This window comes from Orbicella franksi, chromosome 5, assembly GCF_964199315.1.
Source record: "Orbicella franksi chromosome 5, jaOrbFran1.1, whole genome shotgun sequence".
NCBI classification, from domain to species: Eukaryota; Metazoa; Cnidaria; class Anthozoa; order Scleractinia; family Merulinidae; genus Orbicella; species Orbicella franksi.
The window spans coordinates 30,842,640-30,868,563 of NC_138149.1; the positions used below are offsets into that span (position 1 = coordinate 30,842,640).

The 25,924-nt window shown below is 36.6% G+C and overlaps 3 protein-coding genes across 4 annotated transcripts; 2 read left to right on the forward strand and 1 right to left on the reverse strand.

Annotated features, from left to right (window-relative positions):
* Positions 1-1,667: 1,667 nt before the first annotated feature.
* On the forward strand, positions 1,668-11,153 carry LOC145488093 (uncharacterized). Its single transcript, XM_081466877.1, has 9 exons — positions 1,668-1,988; positions 2,105-2,185; positions 3,942-4,014; positions 5,619-5,686; positions 6,833-6,919; positions 7,743-7,886; positions 7,991-8,033; positions 8,519-8,606; positions 9,358-11,153. Exons 1-9 carry the CDS (start codon positions 1,893-1,895, stop codon positions 10,394-10,396), a joined length of 1,719 nt encoding a protein of 572 aa, XP_081323003.1. The 5' UTR covers positions 1,668-1,892; the 3' UTR covers positions 10,397-11,153.
* An 8-nt stretch (positions 11,154-11,161) lies between these two features.
* LOC145488136 (fas apoptotic inhibitory molecule 1-like) lies at positions 11,162-16,689 on the reverse strand. Its single transcript, XM_081466931.1, has 3 exons — positions 16,204-16,689; positions 14,629-14,678; positions 11,162-13,847 (listed from the first exon to the last, which is right to left on the reverse strand). Exons 1-3 carry the CDS (start codon positions 16,550-16,552, stop codon positions 13,695-13,697), a joined length of 552 nt encoding a protein of 183 aa, XP_081323057.1. The 5' UTR covers positions 16,553-16,689; the 3' UTR covers positions 11,162-13,694.
* A 151-nt stretch (positions 16,690-16,840) lies between these two features.
* On the forward strand, positions 16,841-25,579 carry LOC145488131 (proteasome activator complex subunit 3-like). Of its 2 annotated transcripts, none has more exons than XM_081466924.1 (12): positions 16,841-16,947; positions 17,145-17,177; positions 17,298-17,360; positions 17,994-18,083; positions 19,503-19,569; positions 19,727-19,755; positions 20,170-20,235; positions 21,212-21,274; positions 22,094-22,161; positions 23,494-23,548; positions 23,967-24,053; positions 24,635-25,579. In XM_081466924.1, the coding sequence occupies exons 1-12, from the start codon at positions 16,927-16,929 to the stop codon at positions 24,713-24,715; spliced, it is 723 nt and encodes a 240-aa protein (XP_081323050.1). In that variant the 5' UTR covers positions 16,841-16,926; the 3' UTR covers positions 24,716-25,579. The 2 variants fall into 2 exon arrangements, with proteins under 2 accessions (XP_081323050.1, XP_081323049.1); XM_081466923.1 differs by having other exon boundaries at positions 16,843-16,947; positions 21,206-21,274.
* Positions 25,580-25,924: the final 345 nt, after the last annotated feature.

Sequence of the window (25,924 nt, forward strand, 5' to 3'; positions counted from 1 at the left end):
AAAGAAAACAAAATGATTTCAAGAAGTGAAGTGAAGTGGTGATTATGTTCCAAACGAGTGTGATAATAGTGCAAACGACTTAAAATAACGGGCGTTTACGTTTGGCACCATTCCAGAGACATGCCGAAAGCAAAATCAATTGCTTGAATTTTAAGTATTTTCCAACGAAGCATTTCAATTCAGCTCTCACTTTGCATTATTGCTTTCTTAAGCCAGGGTGAAAAATATCTTCACCACCGACATTGTAGTTAAGTTTTCCGCTGAGGTGCGGTTAATATTTAAATATAACAAGCTCCCGACACTGCAAATAAACATAAATCCCGCCAATATAAAGAAAATCGAAACCATACGAGGTAAAACACGTTTTGATTATGGTTTCCTTTCATTTGCATTGCCCCATTGCAAAGGACAAAAGAAATCCAAATTGCTATTTCAAAACTCTCACTACAACTAATATTTTTCCTATTTATTATAAAAGTGATCTTTTTAATAATAACTTGATGGAGAAACTTTTCTGATGTGCTGATAAGTTTTCGATATACAGTATTAAACCACACCCGGAATGCCTTATTTTTACTTGCCGGCTACCTGTCTTTGTGACAAGATTGCTGTCAGCCGTAGTGACAGAATACATCTATTTTTTTTGGCGTTTTGTTTGCTTTTTTGACTTTTATGTATATGTTTTACTTATGGTCCATTTACGCTGTAAGGCTTGTTTGCTGAAGCTAAAATGATTTGAGACTACGACATATGAGGTCACCAGTATTGGCTTTACTGATCAGTGGCAGTTGAAAAATAGGAATGTCTTTCGAGTACGATTTTTTCATTACGGAAGCTAGATTGTTTCCGAAATAATCCATTATTATTTTTTTCAATGTTTGTAAACTTCCTTCCAAAACAAAATATATACCAAAGTCGAAATGTATTTGTACTTTCAATCTGAGAACGTTTAATTGTGAAGTGTATTGTTTCGTTACTGTCAGAATACATTACTCTATCGATTCAATTTCCTGACACACTCGTCAAGCAGATGTCGATGTTCGCCAGAGAGCCTCGAGCCTGGAATCTTGTTTGAAATTTTAAACAACTGTAAAATACCTGTTGAAATGTCTTTGGTCGCCTGCTTTGCATTTTTAGAGTTGCCTTTCTATGTAATATCTATTTCTTAAATACACTCTTTTTCAAAAAGAATGTATTTTATATGAATATTGAGGCTAAAATTTGCGAAATTTTAAGAATATTTTAAGAATATACCCGGGGCTGAGATTTTGAAAAGAATATAATTTTCTGTGTTGAAAATTTGTAAATACAATACAGTGGGAAGTTCTTAACTAAACCGTATAAAACTATTCCTGTCTCTAAGCGTTAAAACTAGCCAAAAAGCAAAAACAGCACTAGCCGTTTGTTCGATGTTAATAAAATATTTCTTCAAGACGTCATGTGCACGATATCAGCTTTAATGCCAGCAGGCTGGCTCCAGAATTACTTAACACCATTCAGACACCAAATACACATTACAGAAATGTCAAACAGACGCTATATTCTAAGAATATTTTCAAGAATATTTTCAGTCTAAAATCGGCAGAAAAATAATAATATTCAGCCTCGGCTGGAAAAACAATATTCTTATAAAAAAAATAAAAAGTGTAACAATTAAGGTTGAAATAAAAACTAGGTTGCAAAAGATCTTATTCACGATAGCCGCCAGTTTGTTTTCATGAATTCTGACCATTTTTGAGGGGACAAACTAGTTGAAATCTGTTTTTCCTATGCTTCTGATACATGGTGTGATGTTTGTCCGTTGTTTGGTCACGTGGTCGCCAAGGGTCGAAGCCTAAGTTGAGCCTCCATATTGCATCCGCTGGTGGACAGCGTTAATCTTGCAGCGTGACATGCTTCCTGGACATTCATCAAATCGAGGTGGAAATTTTGTCTATTTCAAAATGGCGGCTAAGTTTTCGAGATTTCACGAGAATCGATCCTACGAGGTAGCTGAACCAGTAATCTTTAATCAGCCCATTTACTACAGAACATTTAAAATGATAAACGACCTAATGCAGTGGAGGTATTTTTGTTATGAGTTTCCTTTTCTGTGCCCTTACAGACCGGAAGTGCGGACCTTTCTCATTTTGACGAAGATGAACCGACAGTTGAGAAAGCTACCTTGGACGCACACATTACGGAGGTAAATTACGCTGTCAGTATTGTTTAAGTTATATGGATGTCTAGAAGTCAAACAATCGCTATAGTACAAGAACGCTGTATTACTAGAACGCTATACAATCACGGCTCGCCTAAAAACAAAATTAGTAATAGTAATTGGACCGAGAGGAGTACAATTCAGAGAGTAATCGCGCGAGTAATTTCAAAATCGGACGAGCGCGAAGCGCAAGGCCGATTTGAAATTACAAGAACGATTACTCCCTGAATTGTACGACACAAGGTCCAATTACTAATTAATCTTATCTATAACAAATTTCAGAAATAAAAATGTCCTCTGAGAACTTCTTTTGAGCGAAAACGTATGTAACACGTTTCATAAGTTTTCAAAACTGTAGGAAACATCGCAAAGAAAGCCATTAAAGCGCGTGCAGATTGACGTGCGAATCACGTGGGTATCCAATTACAGGTGTCCAATTACAAAAAGTTCAAATTGGATACCTGTAATTGGACACCCATGTGACCGCCTGCCGATTATATGGCTAATAGGCACGCAGAGAACCAATCACGATCAAGCATTTCGTTATAGATACGATTAATAATGAAAATAGCTTTAAATGATAATTTTGTTTAAGTTAAAAATAGCTAACAATTACCCACTGAGTTAAGACACTATAAAACAGCAATAAAAATATCCACTTAAATTAAAATTATCATCTTAAATGTGCCTCCCCCTTCTTAGGACTAAAATTTTGTACAAAATGATTTCTATTTTCAGTAATAAAAATGGTGACTATTTGCACAAAAAGTTAAAGAGAATTAACATAAGAATTAAGAGTAGTTGTTACAAGAGGTACATTAAACCCAATTTTAGCAATCATTACCGACCAATTGCTCCAGATTTATTTTCTGATGTTCCTGTCAAGGCTTCTAGTCAAAAACTTGATGCCAACTTAGAACCGGGGGTGAGGGACTCCCATATATAAAGGACGGGGATGCTTGTCATACTCTTCAGGGGTTAAAAAAGCAGTTTTGGTATCTCCTAGGCTCTTCAGCCTCGGAAGGTCCACAGTGTGAGCTTTTGTGATACTTTTTAGGGTTTTAAGCTAAAAAAATATATATATGACAGGAAGTAATGTGTCATTTTAGTGAATGACTTGTTATCTCTTGGGGGGGGGGGGTGGGAAAAATTTCAAGCCACGCCCACAAAAAAGGATCTTGGTACCTCTAAGGGGTTCTTTTCAGAACTTCCGTCAAGCAACTCTGGCTTAGACCTGGGTAATGATCTAAGATCAGGGCTCGAAAAAACTTGAATTCCAACTTGCCCTTGGGACAAGTATCATTCTCTGAAAGTTTGCTTGCCCATGGCAATTAGTTTGCCCTTTTAATGATTTAGTTGGCGGATGACTTGCTTGGTCTCTTGCCCATTGGGCAAGTGAGAATGTAAAGTTACTTGCCCAGAAGAAAAATCTACTTGTCCGGGGCAATGGGACGGCACTTTTTTCGAGCCCTGTAAGATGTCTAATAGGATGTTTGCCGTTGCTGACGGTCTTGCAACATTTATATTTCTTGAGCCATTAAACTGAAAGTATTAATTTTAATATATAGTATGTTTTATGTGACTGAATATGCCCCAGCTAAAACTGTGGAAATATCTGAGTGACATTCTCCAATTTTCAAAAGATCTGGCGTGTTGCATAAAATATTAAATAACAACAGGATATGCTCCAATATTTGTCCTTGGACTGAAGGCTATTGTTATTCCCCAAATAATTATCTAGGAAAACATTGGATATCAGATGGCGGTCCGGCTGGGTTGGATCACTGGATCAGGACTGGGAAGGAAGAATCAAGGTACACTAGAGTTTCCTTTTTCAGTTGTTTGCTTTGTATCGTGAACTATAACCATATTTAACCAGGGTAAATCCGTCAGCAAATGCTGTTTTCAAAGGGTGCCCTGGGCACCCTTTGATGACCAACCACCTGGTGATTGTCTTCACCAGAGAGAGGATTTCATAGGTATTAATTGCTTGTAGAGATGTCAGGTAACAAATAGCTGGGATGTTTAAAGCAGAAACCTGTTTCATCTATGAAATGGTAACCTCATGCTTTTTAATTTGTGCTAAAGTTAAGATTGTTGATGAAATTCCACCATGTGTGACTGATCTTAAATTGAAACAATTACACTGTGCAAGGTGGTTCTCCAGATGACTGGGGGTTCTCCGACTTGGAGAGTTTAATTATTGGGACTTACAGGTTAAAATAGTGTCAAAACAAATCTCACTTTGACTGAGCTGACTGTTATTATCGGCTGCTGGTCTGTAAAATAGGGGACTGGCCTTTGTTGTTTAGATACAAGGGCTTGACTTTCATGAAAAAAACTCTGGGGCTAGCTGGCCCCTAAGGTTTTAGATTTAGTTGCAGCAATAGTATTTCACTGAAAAGTGAGAAAAGTTAGTCACCAGTGAAAAACAATTGGTGGCATTGGCGACCCCAGCGACATCGAGCTCTGGATACTGAATTTCTTTACTAAAATATAATTTACAATATAGTCGCAAAGATTCCGAAGATCTGGCCCAGTTGTTCAAAGGGTAGCCATAATGATATTCACTGGATAAATCCAGGGGTTTCATTAATGTTCTCAGCAGGGTGGCAACTGGTTTTCATAGGTGGGCAAAACTATTTGAACTGAACTTCTTTATAAGAAAAATTGTCCTCACAGTCAGTCAATTTACCTGGTCCCCGGCCCTTAATGAAACGCCTTTAAATCATTATCCAGTGGATAGGTATTGGTAAAACAAACTACACTATCAACTGGATAGTGACTGATGCAGTGGAAACGCTACCCAACCTTTGAAAAACTGCACCCAGGTTAACAAAATGATAAATAACCTACAGAAGGTTCTATGCAATTGTTCAGTTTGTATTGTTGGGACTGAACCAGAACTAACTTGCAATGTTCCCTTCTTGTATTCAAATGAACAATGGTGCTAAGTCAAAGTCAGGAGGGACACAAGAATACAAGAAGTGCATGAAAATATCAACCTCCACCTCATTCACAATATTTTTGGTGCTGTTCTTCACCAATGAAGTAGAATGTGGGAAGGAGATCTATGAGACAGTCATGAATGGGAATATAATTAAAAAAAAGCTTCATGTCATTTTCAGTTGAAAATAGTAATTTATTTTCATTTAATGCTGATGTCAACTGGCAGCCTGGCTCCTCTAGCCCCTATGGTTATCCCAGGCAGCCAGTACTCTAATTTTATTATCTATACTTTCTGCAATTAGTAGACAAGAGAGAGAGAGAGAGTACAAATAAAGACTGTTGTTGTTTTTGGTGTTGTTGTCATTGTACTGTATGCTTTGACTTTTGTAAAATGGACCTTTTGTAGTGGTATTTTTCAGTTTTTGTTGCAATTGTTAATTAATTTACACACACATGTATTTTGCTACAGGTCGCACAGAGCCAATACCCCTTGTCATGAAGGAGGATACTTTATGTCTTGGCCGTCTTGCATCAGAGGTATTTTGTATTTTTTTTTTCTTGCATTCAGACATAGTAAACTTAAGGTTATTAGGTACATAGCATGTAGGATTTATTTTTAAAACCCTAGTGAGGGGTTTGACATTCAGACCTGACTTATCAAAACGTATATGTATATATGTGGGAGGTCTTAGTCCACAGGAAGGACTGGTTCGCCCAGTTCAGCCAGGCCACAGAATTGCCTAAACTCCTGAATATTTTTGTTAGTGGTCATTTAAAGGTCTATTTATAAAACAAGGAGACAACCAATCGTGCAGTGGCTAATCATAAAGGAGAAGGACACTCCAAAAACCGTTTATTTTCTCTCCAGCAAAACAAGTTCACATTGAGTTGAGTTACTCAGGGTTGTTTTAGCTTTTGAAGTGCATATGATCATAATGAAATTGGTCTCCAAAGAAGTCCAGAATTCGACATTTGGAGCTGCCAAATTGAATGGTATCTTAAAGGCCAGGCCATATATCTGTGACATCATTCAGTCCGAGTGTAATTTAACTGTTTGCTCTAGTGAACTAATGACTGCCTTTGAACCCTGTTGGCATCTCCCTATGTTGAATTTGGACTTCCTTGGAGATGAATTTCATTAGGTTCACATGTGCCTTATAGGATAAAAAAAAGGTAACACCTCACTGTGAACTTGCTATTGGTGATGACAAAAAATACACAGTTTTTGGAGTGACCTTCTCCTTTTAATTAACATACATCTTGAAAACTTGGCTCAAATGTTTTGTTTGTTGGTTTTATTTTTCACTTAATATTATATTTAACATACTATCAATCCAGAAACAAAACCCAGCATATTTTTATCTTTGCTATTATGTACGTATTCCCCTTGCAAACACAGCTGCTTATTTGGAAATATGTTTCTGATAGTGCATAACTGGAAAAGATCATTTTGTGTTCGACTTGCAATCACTAGCTATGGTCTTTGACAATACAGTGAGCTTCACAATTTAAATTAATTTACAAGATTAAAAGTGTATTGTGTTCAATAATTACCATATTATTTGGTGTTAGTAAAATATAAGTTAGTTATTAACAGGTTAATCATTTATTATACCACTATACATGTACATTTCAACTGTTCATTAAAACCTGTCCCTTAGTCTGGTGTAATTTTTTTTTCAGTTTGAGCAAGCAGATGAAGCTACACGCAACAGGAGGGCATTGGAAATAGAGAAAGAAGACACTGATGAACTTCAGCAAAAGTATCAGGTTGGTTTATTTGGATGTCCAGTGCTAAGTAACTTTAAATGTAAGCTGAAAACTTATTTATTTCGTATAGCTTTTAAAGCACTTGTTGCTTGATATTCACTCTTATTAGTAGTACCTGTACAAATTAAGTTTATTATTATTATTATAAATATTCTATTTTATTAATAAACATGTAATAAGTTTTACAAATTTGAATTTTATTGTAGCATTTTAAGTTGTAAAGCGCTGTTGATCAGTAAATGTAAATAGTGCTCTAGAAGTTATTAAATTATTATTATTAAGTACTTTTAAGCACAGGGTGGGGGGTAATCCCTGTAATGGCCTATACGGGAAGGCTCTGCCTGAAAGGGTTACCTTTTTCAGGCTTCAGGCATATAAAAGGGTAGGGATTTCACAAGTTGAGATACTGATAGGGTAGGGAAATATGTCATCTTGACTCCTGCCATGACCTGACCTGAATGGATAATACTTTAGTTTCTTTGGTTAACATCTCTGCTGGTAATGCCTGACGTTCTCCCGTAGTATTGTTCATTAACTTCATTCCAAGGGTTTAGAGAAATTGGGGTGCAATGTTCTTTAGTAGTTATGTGAAGGGGGTACCTTTTTTGTCAAAATGGCATACAAAAGTATAAGGGGTTGGACCTTGGGATGGAGCCTCCCCGTATAAAACTTTGTAGGGTACCCCGCCACCCCCGGGTTTTAAGAACTCTAGAATAAAATAATATGTATTTATCAAGAGGTAATGAGTGGTATCTGTCAGCAAAAAGTAAATAATTGTTCTGCTTCAGTATGACTGGATATTTTTGTTTGCTTATTTCCTTAGAATGAGCAGGAAAAGGAAAAAGCAATTCAGGAAAGCTTGAAAGATTTGAAAGAAATGTTCTACTGTGAACTTTGTGACAAGCAGTATTTTAAGTATAAGGAATATGACAACCACATCAACTCATATGACCATGCTCATCGGCAGGTAATGTGTCCTTCATTAGTCAACATACTTCTGTTGTGACTTTAATCATACATTTGCAGGTATAATGTAGTGATGGACTTATTTGAACCAATTTTTGTTTACAGAGACTCAGAGAACTCAGGCAAAGAGAATCAACAAGAAATATATGTAAGTGTATATAGCAAATAATTTTATAGTTTATTTCGATAGTAAGAACCTCAGTACATTCCTTCAAGAGGTTCTAGGAACTATCTGTTTTTACATCTATGAGAAAGTATAGTTCTTTGACAAGCATTAATGTGTACAGTGGGTAGTGTACCCATAGCCCTCTACATGCATTAATTTAGGGGCCAATGGGAAGTAGGGGTGGTGTAATGGTGAGAGTGCTTGCTTTAAAACACCAATGATGTGGCCCTGGTTCGATTCCGTCCTAGTGTCGTATTTGGGTTGAGTTTGCTGTTGCTAGTTGCCTTGCTCTCAGGGTTTTTCTCCGGGTTTTCTGGTTTTCCTCCCTCGTGAAAAACATTTTCAAATTCCAATTCAGCCTGGATAGAAGACCTGAGTGAAAACCAGTGTAGGCTGATGTGGCTTCCTCTCTAAATATTGTAATTTTGCTAGGCAATAAATTGCTCCTGACTTTAATATTATCGTAGATGCAAAGAAGAAGAAAGAACAGAAACAAATGGAAAAGGAATTGCAGAGGCTTCACCTTATTTCTGGAAAGACTACAACTGAATCCAGGTAAGTAAACTAAGACTGGGACTGATGGTTGAATTTTATCTTAAAACTGTCTGACAGGCTTTAAGCCAGGATTTGAATAGTGGGCATCCATCTGGCTAAAAGCCTGACTGTGTATATGCACATGTAAGAATGAAAACAGGGCTGCAGAGCAGTGCAGAGCAGAGCTCTAGTGTGCTCAACACTAGGGCTGTGTGTATTGAAGTTGCTTAATAGTTGTATCAAATATAGAGATAGTACTACTTTCACCTTGTTAGACCACTGAGTGTCTACCGGCACTGATTCTATTAACAATAATATTAATCATTCAAAGCAAAAAACTAAGCCACCACATTTTATTCCAAATCAAAAGTACTGCTTGAGGAATAACTAACTGGACAAGGATCAAGGACGTGTTACAAAGCAATGAAAACAAATGATTATTATTCATGTTGGTACATACATAATACTGATGAACAGTGCTTATGATGGCTGGCAGTCTTTTGTTTTTCCTTTTTGTTCTCCCCCCAAAACTGGCAAACTCTAGTTTAACAAACAAAAAGATTTGTCACCATTCTTTACATGAAGGTGAACTAACAATAAAACTGATTTCTTATTGTACAGTGTCTGTGTACTTTATGGCTGTTTACAATAGACTTTTTCAAGCCTGACCTACTTCACACCGAGCAGGGGATCAATAACTATTAGCAAACTTTCATTATTATCCTTTTCAATTATTTGATAACTGCATTTATTTCTTTCTTTGTATCAACAGACCTGATGCAGGATTCAATACAGTGTTCAGGTCTTCATCCAGTGCAGCAACCTCTGGCTTCAAGCCAATCGCATTACGGGGGAGCTTTCAGGCAGTTCCACCCCCACCTGCTAGTGACTTTGCACCCCCTCTTCCAAGAGAACCTGCCCCACCCCTCCCTGATGAACCAGTTCCTCCCCCACCACCTCCCCCACCAGAAGATCAACAAACAAAGAAGCCTTTTAGCTTCAAAATGGGTTCATCATCTGGGGAACAAGGCCTGGCAGAGACATCCACTAGCACCACACGTGCAAAACAGGGTCTTTCCTTCAGTCTTGGGAAGAAGAAAGGTATAAATGTTGTACAGTTTGGCGTCAAATCCAAACCTGCCAAGACCACTGCTTCCGCTTTTGCTGAATCAAGTAGTGAAGAGGAAGAAGATGAAATGCAGGAGGAAGACACAAGAGTCTCATTTGACAATGAGCAACTGACTTCTACTCCTACACAACAGCAAGATACTCTGGAAAAAGTCATAGAGTATGCTGACACTTTAAGAATAAAAGCAGCTCTCAAGCCAAAACTGTTGATCAGATTTGTGAAGGGTACAGAACAGGGTGGAATACTTCCTGGAACTATCCCAAAATCTGATGAATCTGATGAACCAAAGGAAGAGACTAAACCTATCGCTAGAAAGTTTACAGAGTTCAAGGAGAAGAAAGAGGTCACAGAAAAGTGCAAGGAAGAGGACTGTAAAGATTCTGGAAATAGGGCAAAAGATGCAAAGCACAGGAAAAAGGAGGAACGTCATTACAAGGAAAGGATAAAAGATTATAAAGAAGGGAAGGATTACAGTGACAGAGGCAATCGTTCAGAAAGAACATTGGACAGAAGAGAAGATAAATATAATTACAGAAATTCTGAAGGTTATGAGGAAAGAAAACAACTCAGAAAAAAGGAATCCAGAGACAGAAAAAATGAAAAATGCAACGTAAAGGAATCAGGACATGTTGACGAATTCAGTGCGAGAAAATCATATAACAAGAAAAAGTATTCTGACTAGTGAAGGTAACAGAGGATTCTCCAATTCTGTAGAAGATTCATATGCGGCTAAGAAAAAGGACGGGAAAACTTGAAGTTTATAGTAAGCTTCAACACTGCTTCATTAGCAGTTTGGTTTTGAATGTTCTCGTTTATTTGTGTAGGCAAAAGGAGATTGAGTGGTATTCATTTGTATTCACTGGGTCACCGAATTCAATTTATAATGTATGTTCCTCTGAATTAAAATACAGCAAAAACCTTTTGTTTACTATCTTTTCAATAAAGCCAGTGGGACCTTGATGACTCAAAAAACAGTGAAAGCACTGATTAAAATGAATTTGTTTTACGTGAGGTGCATGTAGGCAATTTTCAAAAGGGACTTCCAATGTATATTCAGTTACACCACATCTGACACAGTTTTAGGGTGTGTTTCTTTGGGAAAATCCATGATTGGATTCTTAACAGCAAAAATGGATTTTGCATTTCTTTGCTAAATAGATTAATCCAAGATCACTCGGATCATGATGCCTCAAAGGAACCAAAGAATCCACTCTGGGCAAGGATTCTTCGGTTCCTTTGATGTGCCATCTGAGTGATCTTGGATTAATTTTACTATTAAAGAAATGTTAAATCCATTTTTGGATTTAAGAATCCAAACTTAGATTTTCCCAAAGAAACCCACCCTTAGCCAACACCTCCACATGAAGAATTAGACAACGATCTGTTTCTTCACTCTTACAGAAGATGGGGAACAGCACTTTCATTGTAATTCCTTTGTCATGGGGCGGGGGGGGGGGGGGGGAGTTACTCATTAAATACTATGAAGAAAGCCCCAGAAATTTTGAGCTGAAAGGACTGTTTTAGAACACAACATAAAGTGGCATCATTGGCCAGCACAAACAGTGTACGAATTTATAGACACAACAAAAATAAGGGAGATTTATTGGTTCTTGAGGTTCACATTAACTTCATGTAAGTTCATAAACAAATCAAAACATTGCCATAAACGTGATGATTATTTAACTGTACACTTGAAGATCAAGATCAATAGAATGTTTCTATTCTTCTTTGCTCAGTTGCCACAAAGAACATGATGATCTAGCTTGAATGAAGTGCAGACAGAGCCAATCCAATAATTTCCTCTACAAAGTTGATTTAATAGTCTCATCACAGGTTTAGAGACGAATATTTACTAAGGAGGAGCACAAGCTGAATCATCACAAATATTTTGACAAGTTCACAGAAGAAGGATACATCTAAGAAAAGCACTTGATTAAAATGGTACGAAGAAGCTATGATTTCTATCAATAGTAAACTGTAATATGACAGTTACTCTCATGCCTAACCCCATTGGGGAGGTTCAATAAACTATTCATTCATTCATTCAAGCCTAAAGAAGTACACCATTAATTTAGCGACAAGTCCCTGGGACTGAGACTCCACTACAAAAAGGACAGGGAGTGCTCGTCGGAAATTTTGAAAAAAAAACCCTTAGAGGTACATGTACCAAGATCCTGTTTTGTGGATGTGGCTTGAAGTTTTTTTTCACCTCTAAGAGGTACAAATTCTAAAGCACCACATTAACTGACATTGACCTTTTTCAGCTCGATACCCTCAAATGTATTGAGAAAGCTCCTGCTGTGGACCTTTTGAGGCTGAACACCCCAAGAGTTACCAAATCCACTCTTATCCCCTACAAGGTACAACAAGCACCCTGTCCTTTTTTATGTCGGAGTCTCCCCTGGAGCTAAGTCACCACTGATTGCATACATGAATGTACCTCCCTGGTCACTTTTATCGCTGAGTATGCCCTCTACTGAGTCAAGAACATTTAAAATGACAGAATGGAATAATTCACCTACATGCATAAATTAGTCACATCTGTCACCCTCTCTGCTAGTTATGTAAACCAGATTGAGTACAATGTAACTTACACCACTGCCCAATGAACAACATTCTCACTGGGTTCTAAAACACGTCTTTCCACATTAACTTTCAAATGTGTCATTTAAAGTCTTACAATGACAAGTACTGTTTTCTAAGTTACAGAGGACTCCCACTTTTATACGCCTGCCTAATAAAAGTATTGCATGTTCTAATGAAAAGCTCATGATATTTTTACTCACATTTTTGCACAGACACTGGATATGGTTAATTTGGGCAATGGACACTTTTTAGATGACCTGAGTAATCTGCATTCATAAAAAGTTTACCTAACTAGATATGGATTCTGGATATCTCTTACACTGTACTGTATATGTTGCCATCATGGTCATCATGTGCAAATCATATCATCAGAAAATGAAAGCTTTCTACAGGTTAGTGCATTGTTATTACTACAGTAAATCTGGTCTGATATGACACACTATTCGAATGTACAATCCTCAGTTTGCACTGATGCGCAATAAAAAAAAAATAGTTTGAAAACCATTCAATGTATAAAGTCAAGAAATTATGATGTTGTAGGAGAGAAATAAAGAAGACACTTCTCCAAGTTTTAGGTCCATACATTTCCCCAAACTTCAAATATTCATTGAAATATCTTACAGAGCCCAGTTTGGAGCCGCCATGTTGGTTTACTTCCATGGTATACTGACATGGTAGCCAGAAAATAATGTAAACATCTGGTGCTTTGGCAAGCTAGGCAACTGATTATCTGAACTGATCAAGCAAACATTTAAATAAGCACTTTTCCTAATACTTTAACATCTAAAATGGCTAAAAATCATGAGATAAGTATAATTTATGTTTTTTGACAAACAGGTTCATCGCTTTATATCACGCACCATCATGACTCTGAAATTCAAAATGTGCCTTTTTTTTTTCAGAAGAAGCAAGCTACATGTACTGAGGTAGAAAGTTGTTGTTAACAGATATAACTTTACCACCTCTTATGCCTGATGAGGAAAATACCTTTGGTGACTCTTTAGTTTTTTATTTTAGAAATGATGACACCACGTCCATACCAAAAACAGGCTTCTTAAGTTTAGTTTGAACTTAAGTTACAGTTAAGTTACAAATCGTCCCAGTAGCATCAATAACACCTGTGTCCGTGAGGTTTATTCTAACAACCCACTTAATAAAGATGTGCAGATAATACAGACACTTCTCTGTGTCCCTTTGTCGCCCTATTAACTGGGTTCCAAAGTACATTCCCATGTAAGAGAAAAAACCTCCAATTTATAGTTTGCATTGTCATGTAAAATTTTTACAAACAAATTTACCAAACACACAAAAAAGTGTTATTAAAATAAACTTACGATGACTATTTTTTCCAGACAAATGAAATTTACTGTGTGAGACTTCTATGTAAAAACAGTTCATTCATCAACTGCCTCGGGTATTTCATTGCCATCTATAATAAGTGAGTGAATAATTCCATCTTTTTTCCTGCCTGAGCTGATGGCTTTGATGTAACATGTGTGCTTCCCCCACTCAAAGTGAGTTTCTGTTCCATCATCGACAAATTCACCCTGAAAATAATCCATGCATTGACAGAGTATAATTTAACACTTTTCCTACTGACTATCAGTTTACACATGACATACAATTTTTGGAATAAAATATCTGAGAACACCAACATGTTCTGCTGACATCTTTGCTGACATACAAGCAGAGCATCAACAAAACAGTTTATTAAGACATGATTGATCATTGCAGTTATACATACACACAACTTAAGCAGTTGTGAAATAGAAGCCTGAAAAAAATTCAGGCCTGAACAGAATTTGAACCTGGCATGCAATACAGGTGCGATACCAGTGCAGTGCTCTACCAACTGAGCTATCAAGCCAACTGGGAGCTGGTCACATTGTGAGTTTGTAATATACTTGTAGATGATGAAGAATGCAAATGAATATATGAAAGATCATACAAATTATTTGAACTGCAGAAAAAGATATGAAGACATGACCATCGCAGTTATACATACAACTGGAATAATCATGTCTTCAAATCTTTCTCCGCAGTTCAAATATATGATCTTTCATATATTCATTTGCAAAACAGTTTATTGCACATGTTTTATGACTTCAATGTCAATCCGTCATCTTAGAAAAGCAATGTACAATAAATCAGGCTTGTAAAATTCTTTGTTGATATCTGAATTGACAAATGCCTTGAGCTTGGGAAGATCTTTGTTAACATGGGTTGGACCCAGATGAATTTAAACTTTACAAAGCCAGTAGTACATTTGTACTCCTTGTTGTCAATTTTATTACAGACACAACAAGATTTAAAATAACAAATACTTACAGCAGTTTCCACGACAACTCCATTCACCCAAACTTCCATGGTGTCTTTCTCTAGAAAATCAAACATTCCTTAAGTGGTAAGACAGCTCATTGGACAAGCTTAGGAATATAGTACTTTCTTAAAGGATGTGACGCTCATGAAGGTGAACCACCATTAAGTTAACAAGTTTCTTTTTGAGGGCTTTGCATTGGAAGGATAAGCATTACCAAGGTAACTTGCATTGGATCATTGCCAACATCTTTCATTTTGATAAATGAACATAATATTACACCTTTTTAGATTGGGACATTTGTTTTCCCATTACGGACCACGTGATATTCCCCAGAGAATTGTTCTCGCTCAAAAAAAATTCTTCATTCATATACACATGACTATTCAAAAATTTCAAAGGAAGAATTCTCAAGAGTATGTTCTGAAATGGGGCAACAAACTGCCCAAGCTAAAAAGGTCTACTGAAGCAAACAGATCAAATACAAATTACACCATATAAAAAAGAACAAAAAAAAACAGCGTGGTTAGAATGTGGGAGGCTTGATCTGTCACAGCAACTCTGTCATCAAATTATTAAGAACAGTTTATTAAAAAATGGTCACGATACAGCTGATTCCAGTTGCTTGCCACCAGACTGTATAGACCTTTTCATGGTTTCTGACGTCATCTTATTTGGAGGATAAACACGGCAAAACTCACGGAAAATTCAAGTTCTGAAGTATTTGTGAATTAAAAACTAAAGATACTAGGTAAAAGAATTTACTGATTGCGTTTGAGGGATATAGCCTCATTAGAAAAGCCACAATTAAGGGTTTCATTTTTCCATACATTTGTCTGTAAAATCAATTCACAATTTGTGGAAAGTTTTAGAGACATCCACACGAAAAATAAAAGTGCAATTCCTCGCTCCTCAGCAAATCTAAGTTTTTCAAATTTGACCAAAAATGTCTTCTGCTGGGTATCTGCTTCCTGTAACTAATAAAATACTGAGACGATCAGTCTCAACTTACTAGACATCAAACTTTTAACTTTTCCCATATTCTATTTAACAACAACAAGAAGTTATACAGAACCACCTACCTTTTACACCAAGATGTTCCAAATCAGATTCAAATTGTTATTCAAATTTGTTTTTCACTGTCACATACAAGGTATCAGGACTAGCAGTATCATTCAAATGATTTTGAAACTTCATGCCAGTCAGGTACTTTTAATATATGCATTTGACATTAATAACGACAGCTGCTTCTCAGTTTGGTACTTGATTTGAAAAACTAACAATTAGCAATCTGCGAACACCTAACATTATATTTCAACGTCACATTAAAGGCAACATGTCACAGTTAGAAAAGTCAATGTTTACACCTTTGGAGTGTACTGCCGCGCCTGTACAGGAAACGCTTCTTTATTCGTTGACACCAACCGAGCTAATTTTGCGTGCAGACTCGCTTATCTTACGGATCTGTCGGCTCAGTACACCTGACAGCCTGGCTTTAAAATGTCAAACTCGAATGAAATTGTATACTGAAATAATAGATTTGTATAATTCTGACAGACGCAATTTAGACACAGCCCCTTACTTACCTAGTACCATTCGCGTTTCTACTCCATCTAAAAGAAACGTCCACACTTTCGCAGTTTTCTTGCGATTTTCCACGAACTTTTTGAGCGGTTTTCCATCAATTTCCAGAGTGTATTCGTACTGAAACCCACTGACAGCTTCGATGTGAATCGTTGCTCTTTTGCCGCCGACATTAAAACTCTCCTTTCCCACAAGTCTAAACATCCAATTATTCCGTACAACCTCTACATTATCAACTAAGATCACTCGCTTTCCAGTGGTGGTACCGTGTTCAAACTGAATTCTATGTTTGCCGTCGGCGAGGGCGATATCCCAGGTAGCAACGACGTCTCGAAACTTATCATCGCTCATTTTTGCAGGCAGTTATCAAGCTGGACTACCAAACCTGGATACTTTCAAGCAGTAAGGAAGGATTAAAGAAGACTTTACTGTTAAACTGCTCGAATTTAGCTTGCGTTACAGACTCACTTCGTTGTTGTCTTTTTCGTAAAACAAACACCATATAGCCTCGTTCTCAAAAATGCCCTGTCTGGGTTGGGCAAGGAACTGGGCTTGACTATGCCATTTACCCGAACTGCATCATGGTAAAGCAGGTAAGTAGTGTTCGGCGATGTTCAGCGGTCTTCGTTGAAAAAAAGCCGCGAAATTGACTGTTTGCGTAAGGTTATCATTAATTTTCACTCGTTTTCCAATTTCCTCGTGGTTTCTACATCCCAGATTTTAATATGAACTCGTCTAAAGGAAAGGTAATGAACGACTTCGTGCTTTTCACGTTTCCCTTTTTGCCACTTCATTTGTGATAAGCTCGTATTTCAGAAAAATTCACAAGGCCACTTTCTCAAAATTTGCCGGCAACTTTCTGCTTCATTTTACTTCATTTCAAAATTCGTTTTGTTGTACGTTTTTGTACTTTTTACCAATTGTTCTCTTTTCTGGATTTCAGCTTACAGATTTTCACGAAACCGTCAGACAAGAGGTTTGTGTTTAGCTCGATTTTATGACTCAATGTACGTAGTCATGACGCAACGCAGAGAAGAAATCTGTTTGTTGCTGTTTCATTACCTAGCTTACTGGAATGTTTTCGTTTCTTTTTCAGGCTGAAGATTCAGTGAAAAATTTCTTCCCTGACAGGGTTTTTGAACTAGATAAGCTTCTTAAGGTAAATTTGACTTTGTACATCTTAGTCGTCTTGTGACTCTTGTGGTGAGTGAAAGTTGCACCCACGTGCTTCATGTTTCTGGAATAGAGATTCATAAATAGACATACATTCATACTCAAGACTAAAGACTTAAGAACGTAAATAACATCTAGGAAACTGTGGTTTATGGAGTGATATTTCGCTAAGATAAATTCATTTTTTGTGTATATTAGTTGATCACTTGTACACCTTTCTTATATATTTTGAGATTTATTTATTTATTTATATATTATAATTCACATTTTATTGTCATCAAAATTTGATGACAATAAACATGTCATCTCATTTTGTGGTATTAAATACTTATTAATTAGCTATACCATTGATATTAAGGCCTTATGCATCCCACGGCGCAATGATGACAGGTGATGATGCCATTGATATTAACTGGCTTGTTTTTAGTTTACAAAAGGGGGGCAGTTGCATACTCACATGGAACAAAACTATTCAACAACAAAAGATCAGATTTTCAACTGGATTTTATGTCTGGTATAATTACTAGTGAAGGGGTAAATTTAAAAGAAAAGACAAGAACAACTGCCTTTAAACAGTCATCTTTACCACATCAAGAATTAAGGTGTGCTGTTTTTTCAGTCTGACATGTTCACAATGGAGTCTGTTGTCAGAGTACAGAAAGCTGTAACCATGCCTGGTTATAAAAATGATACCCACAATGATGTGGAGGTGAGTTTATTTAGGAGTGACCAATACCAAGCATAGTGTTGTACTCAAAAAAAGTGCAGTCCCATTGTCCCGGACAAGTAGATTTTCCTTCTCGGCTAGTAACTTTTCATTCTCACCAAGAGAGATCAAGCAAGTCGTCCACCAACTAAATCACTAAAAGAGCAAATGTAAGACTTACCCGGGGCAAGCAAAATAGGCCTTGTCACAGTTTTGGATGCCATCTTGACGGCAAAGCAGTCAAAAGTACAGTGGTTGTATGGGAATCCAATGGCAAATAACTTTTTTAAATATAAAATTTTGCACAACTTATGAATCGCAACTTTATCATAATAGGTAGCAGATTGTATTCACCAAATTTGAAGGACGTGACTGGGCTAGAAGATGCTCAGTTAATTTTTAATTTCCCATACATTTGTCTATAATTTTTTTTCCCATGAATGGTGTCTACCCAGCCAAATTTACAGACAAATGTATGGAAAATTAGAAAAATTAACTGAGCATCTTCTAGCCAAGCTACATCCTTCAAACTTTGTGAATACAATCTTTTACCTAGTATTTTAACATTACGATTCACAAATTCTGTAAAATTCAATTTTTGAAAAAGTTATTTGCCTACGGATTCTAATACAAACACAATTTCTGACCACTTTTCTTGCCCATCAAGATGGCATCAAAAACCATGATAAGGCCTATTTGATAGCTACTTGTCCCAAGGGCAAGCTGGAATTCAAGTTTTTTTCAAGTCCTGCTAGTGGTCCATCCAAGCTGTGTTTATCTCTGGTTTCTATAGCATGAACTGAGTGGGAGTCTTCTTAACCCTCCTTGAATGAGAAGCTAGTCCATTGCATGCACCCCCCCCCCCTACCCCAGCATTAAATTGGCTAAAACCCATTTTTAAATCTGGTTGGCTGGAGGATGGGTGTACAAGCATGTTTAGAGTGTCAAGATCATGTTTACTAAAGGCATCTGCTGTCAGGTGTCAGTTAATACCCTTGAGCGACACTTGATTGACATTGCGATCGACATCTCAATCAATACTCAGTCAATACTCGACATCTCAGTGGACAGCCAGTCGAGATTCAAGTAATTTTCACAGACATGCCATCGAGTGTCAATCAATAAATAAGAGTCAGTCACACTGGGCCAACTATCGACCAACTGTTGATCAAGTGTCGATCTAGTGTCAACCGAGCATCAATTAAGTGGCAATCAACACATTGACAGAGATGTCAATGGTGGGTCAATCGAGGGTATGGATCGACACTCGAGGGCGGATACCTATAGGACACATGATCCAAGTGTCTTGCTTAAGAATTCTAAGCTGGTCAGGGGTTGACCTCAACTTCATTATAATTTAAAATAACTAATACAACAAATTCATTTATAAAGAATTTTTTTTTTTTAATTATAATTTTGTAGCCCAGCAATAAGAAAAGGAAAGTGGCTGATGCTCATGATGTTCATGTACCAAAACACACCTCCCCATGTGAGTAACAGAAACTTTAATTAGCACTGAGTCATTTTCCTTTATTTCTTTTTCTGCCTTTTGTTAAGCACACCTCAGTGCCAGTTTCTATTGGCTTTTCTAACCATGCAAATACGTGTAGTTTTTCTGACGTGATTTTTTTTGTTCTCCTGGTTAGCTCTTCATGCCCATGTACCGTGCAACAAGGTAAGATTAGAGTAATTCTTTAATCAACAGGAGCTAATCATAATTTTATAGTAAAGGTTTAGTGTGCATGTAAGCTAAGTGGCCCATCAGGCTGGAGCTTATCCTGGTTTCTGTGGCATGAAGCAAGTAGGAGTATTTCTACTCCCCCCTGGATAGGATGTTAGTCCATTGCAGGGTTAACCCCCAGTATTAAATTTGCCAGTACCCATTTATATACTAGATTGGAGAGAGGCACTGTGAGAGTAAACAACTTGTCTTGCCCAAGAACAGAACACAGTGTGCACAGCCAGGACTTTAATCATACAACTTCTGCATAGTTTTTTGGTGTTAAATTGAGTAACACCCAGCATACATCAAGGCTTGATTATTTTATTCATCACATCTTTTTGAGTGACGGTTTATTTTTGTTTACAGTACCTCTTGCAAGTGATCGATCTGCTGAAACCTAAAATCCAGACTCTAATGGAGAAGTGTAATACGGTATGTAGGCCATAACAAAAAGCCACCTGGCCCACCGTTATTTGTTTCTTTTTTTATTTGGACACTTTTGCCTTGAAGTGAGTGGGTTGTAGTCAACCTTCCCATCAGAGGATATCTTAGGGACCCTGTTGCATATGTTACAACTTGTTTTGTTTGTGACTTAGACCATACCATCTCCAGTGTTTTGTATTGCTATGGCCCCTTGCAAGAAATTTCTTTTTTCAGGAGCTATGCCCTCATCACTTATAAGAGAAATTCCATTACAGGATAATCCCCTAGTGTAACAGTTCTCCTTTTGGGTCCTTCCCCTGTACATGCCCAACTATAGGAGAATTCCCCAAACTGGAAATCAATTCTCACAAGAGATGTTCTTTTACAGAAGAACTCCTCTCTCTCCCAGAGCTCAAAAAAAAAATGAATTCAAGTTTGCCCTTCAGACAAGTAACTCTCAATTTTCACTTGCCTGGGACAAATGCATGCTTGTTTTTGTTTCCCTTGCTTATGATTTGATTGGCAAATGACTTGATCCTTGTCTATTGTGCAAGTAGAAAAGAAAAGTTACTTGTCTCGCAGGAAAATCTACTTGTCCCTGATGACCAGATGGCACTTTTTGTGAACCCGGTCTCCTCTCTTTGCACCCCTTATAGTGAAATGTTTTTCCTCACATGAGGTCTCACATTTTGGCATGTACTGCCTGATAAGACATGTCTTCTGTAAATGGAGATGTCTTCTAACGCAACAGGTTTGCTCTAATGAAAGTGCTCAATGCAGTGCACTTCCAGTGTACATGCTCCTAGTAACTAGTTTTCTGATAACTGGAGCATTTTCAATAATTTAAACCTTCAAGTTCCTCATGATTTCGGTGGCTTACTAACTTCCAATCTCAAGAAAAAAACCTGATAATGTTGGTAGCTATTCATGATGTGCATGTACCAGTTAATTAACATGTTGTTATGTTGTGTTTTGTTAGGTAAAGATGTGGATTCAGTTATTAATTCCCAGAATTGAAGATGGAAATAACTTTGGTGTCTCCATTCAGGTACTGCACATGAACAATTATCACTGACAGCTTTTTAGTAAGGAGTGTAACTGCTGGAATAATGGGGTCAAAATTCACAGAAAACACTGTGAATGCTGTATATTTGTAAAGTTTATATTATTAATCAACGCACATAATGTAATAAAGAGTTCAAATTGCATAATTTGGACAAATGTTTATGGGAAGATTCCAGAATCAAACACTGAAACAGAAATAAGTATACAGCAACCTTAAAAGATCATAATATATTGTGAGTAGATGTGTGTTTCAAGAGCTAATGTCCAACTGTGAGTCATAAAAATGGCAATAACCTGTACAAGAACATGTATCCAAATTACATGCTACCTTACTAGTTAATTAACTATCACTAACAAAACATTAATGATTTTGCAGCTATCCCCACCTACCCCACTAATATACCAATTTAAAGCACAAACAGACTTTATGCCACAGCTCTTTTGAGTCTGGTGTTGTTTTCCTCAAGAAGTGGCATTCAGGGGAAAAGTAAGGGGTTTTTTTTCAGTGGCTTGCTCCTTATACTAAGACAAAAATAGGCATCTCAACTTCTGGGTGAGGTGATAGCTGTCAAGTAGTTTTAATAATCTACTGGTTCGTCTTTTCCACTCTTGACTGATAAGATACTGATTAAAGATGATTTTCAGTCTTCTCTTTATCACTAGGCTACTATTTACATTTAGTTATGTTCAAAATATTCTACATTTACCAGGCGAGAGCCTGTCAGTTTGGACATTCAGTTAATACAGTGAGTAGGGAGTGATGTCAACCCTTTTATGTACTGTTTAATCATTTTTGCTATAGGAAGAAACTCTAAGTGAAGTACAGAGAATTGAAGGAGAGGCAGCAACGTTTTTGGACCAGATATCAAGGTACTCACTTACTCAATTCAAACAATTAATTAAAGGGTTAATATTTGAAGAAACATTCATTTCATCAACATTACATAATAAATGGCTAGAACTGACTAAATAGTTTTATAAGTAACACCTTGAAATGACAAACACTTTTCACTTTGTTCGGAAGGTGACTTACCCTCAGTTTGAGGGAACCCCAGTCACCAACAATAATATTTTTCAGACGTTCCTCATCCGTCTGATCATAACAAACAAGAAGATCTGTTGGATCTTATAACCGTACTTTTAAAATTTAACTGTTTTCTTAGCACTACAGTCGCAACGCAGTGCATATTCCAAAGCAATCCTTGATGATTCATTGATTACTGTAGACACCACATTACTTGATCAACACAAACTGTATTATTGTACCATCAGTCGTAGCCGTTGTGCAATCTCCAGTGACGTAATAGTCTTAATCTGAAACATTCTTTGGGATATGTTGGGCATGAAGATACGAACACTATAAACAACGGCTTTCTTTCTTAAAAGTCACGATTACATTTAATTGTTTTTTCCCTTGAGTAAAGGGCTAGCAAAGAATTCACATGAGTCACATAATTAAGAATTGTGTTATCCATGGCCATCTTTAGTACAGTGGTTATTTCCCTACCAATGACGTAATCCTTGCATGTTCTGACATGCTCTTTGCTTGGCTTGCAAATATTTCATTTTCCTTCCGATTTATGAACTTGCCGTGATGAAACAGCCAAAGAATTTCCTTCATTTGCCTAAAACCACAAGAAATACTCGCAAAATTGCAAATAAATTAAAGACCCTCGCTTCTGGCGAAATAAACTTGCAAAGTAAACACGATCTTATTTGTCACCTATTGAAAGTGAAAGCTGCAACGTTAACGCATTCCATGGCTGACGTAATACCTTTTTTTAGCGTATTTATTATTCCCTTTGAATCCAACGCTTCGATATAACCAAAAGAAAATATATTTTGCCCACAACAAAGAAGGCAATATCCGTAAAATTGTCCTTGTCTTAATGTTTGAACAGCTTTTGGCGAATAAACATCACATGTTGCATGACTCAAAATTTGGCTGAGAGGGAGCTTGGGTCTGGTCACCGACAAAAAATAATAATAATAATAATAATAAACCACGGGTAGATTATGAACCGCGCTTGGCCCATGGCCGCGTGGTTAATAAACTCTGTCAAAATAATAATATTTAAGAAGAACATCTGAGATTTCTGTTAGTTGAAACAGCCATGTCAAATTGCTGGCAATGAAGTTTGGGGTGAAGTTTTGTTTCACCCTTAATACTAAGAAGTTTAATAAACCTTTTTTTATTGGCAGATATTACATCACAAGAGGAAAAATTGTTTCTAAGATCATAAAATACCCTCAGTTGGTGAGTTATATTTTGTATGTCATCTTTGATATTTTTCTGTGACTAACAACATGATAAAGCCAGTATAAAAGATTTAGTTATGTTGTGGTTTCAATTTGTGTTTGGTTTGCAATTTTCCAACAACTAAATATATTTAAATAGATATTTTTAATTTTCTTTGTCTCATTTATATTTAAATGCCATGATTTGAAAGAAAGGAAAAGGAAAATGTAACTGGTTGTAAAATTTAAAGTCAGAAACAACTTAAAACCAATTGTGCCATGGAAACTTGACATACATGTATTGGATCTGTATTTTGTTGCATGAACAATTCCCATAAGGGGCATTTGACATTCAGTAAAGTGATCCATTCTGAGTAAATGTATACAATACTGTTCCCTTCAAAATTTGATGCTTTACTGTTGTGTGTGTTCAATAGGATGACTACAGACAAGCTGTAATTGAGTTAGATGAAAAGGAGTTCACCAGTTTACGCCTCTGTTGCTGTGAGCTGCGAAATCATTATGTAAGAAAATGTTGTATGGCTTGCAATTCAGTAACTGGCCAAAGGTTTTGTTTTCAGGGTAACAATACAAAAAGTTCAAAAGTTCATTTATTTATAAGCCTTACATGGAACATTTTTTTAAATTCCTAATGTTGTCATGGATCAGCAAAAGCTCGGATTTTAACCCTCAATTTTAACAGGAGTTTCAGGCCTCATTTGAACTTTGGTATTGTTATTTTGGAAAATGCCACTGAAGGACAATATCTAACGGTGTCTATTTTGGTAAATGATAAAAACGATCTCTGGTTAAAAGTATACAAACAGCACATGCTCTTGACTGTCTTAACTACAGCTTCAGTAGGTGAAATGGTATTTGGGTGCTAAAAATTTATACCGTTTTGTCAGCCTCTATATCATTTTGCCCCGTGAAGACTGAAGTTAAGACAGTCAAAATCTTGTGTTTTTTATGTACTTTTAGCCAGAGAGCATTTTTATATTTTACAATGATTCATCCCGGCTGCACCCCTTCTATATTTTCAGGTATTAAGTTTGTTTTTTGGGGAAATTTATGTACTGAAACTTGCTTCAATCTTATGTTATAGCTTTCACTGCATGACACCATCACCAAGAATCTGGACAAGATCAAGAAACCTCGCACAAATAACGCGGACTCTCTGTACTAAAACCCTGTATATTATTATTATTAACTTCATCACCCTAAAGAAATTAACTTGTTGTCGTAACCAATAAACATTATGCATCTTAAGGAGCTTCACAGTACCTGTTGCTTGTCCAGACATTTTTATTTCAACATTAATATCATTAGTAGTAAGAGTAGCATATTTTTAGATGCCTATTTACTGTACAATATTGAATCCTCTACCCGGTTTACATCAGCTAGCTGAAGATGTGTTAAACATTTTATTTGTCATAGAAAGCTGATTTCTCAAATAATTTACATTTTTTAAGAGAACTTTTAAGACCAGACCAAAATAAGAAACTTTTATTCTTGAGATTAAGCTCAGTTTTTAACAGAAATATAACAACCTGGCACAATTCTTACTTCAGTTATTGATGGCAGATTTCTTCTTTACCTGGTCTGTGTACAATACAGTATTATAAAAGCTAAGATCACTTTATAATTAGGATTATGCATGTCCATCAAAAATATTCTAGTGATATTACTTACAAGGATTAATGTATATTTCCAAGTATTCCTTTAAATTTAATTAGAACTGAACTGGTTTATACAGGCCAACTTGAGCTATGCATTGTCATGAACTAAGTGAAAACTGCCTTCTTATGAATTATTGACCACAAGTTTTATTTTGATAAGAACTTTAGTTAATAAGAAACTAAAAACGTGAGTAGGAGCGATGGCAAATTGTCTGTTTCAAGCACCTTTAATAATGCCCATGTAAAATTGATCATTTTAGGTGGCAGTCAACACTTCTTTAGACCAATGATGAAAATGTTAAGTTTTCTTATATTATAGACTTTTTAATAAGAAGCGATCGCTATTGAAAATAAATTTTTTTCTGTCTCAAGTTGCATATCACACAATTTATTTACAAAATATCTTAGTTATGTTGTTAACATTGAGCGATTTTCATTTGAGTGTTGAAAAGTAATTGGTTTTGCACTTACTACGCAACGCGATTGGCTTAACAAAACTCGCGCTAATTTTTCATCCAATCAGAAGTAAAACTAAAACCCAATCGTGTCTCACTCGCACTCGTTTTCACGCGCTTTGCGTCACCTACATGTATCTACTTCGAGTTTTGATTGGCTCACGATATAGCCTGTGTCCTTTGTGATTGGATTGAGCGATTACTTTGGTTTTGGTTTCAAGACACTCGAGTAAAACCGCTAAATAGGCCCTTTGCAGCTGG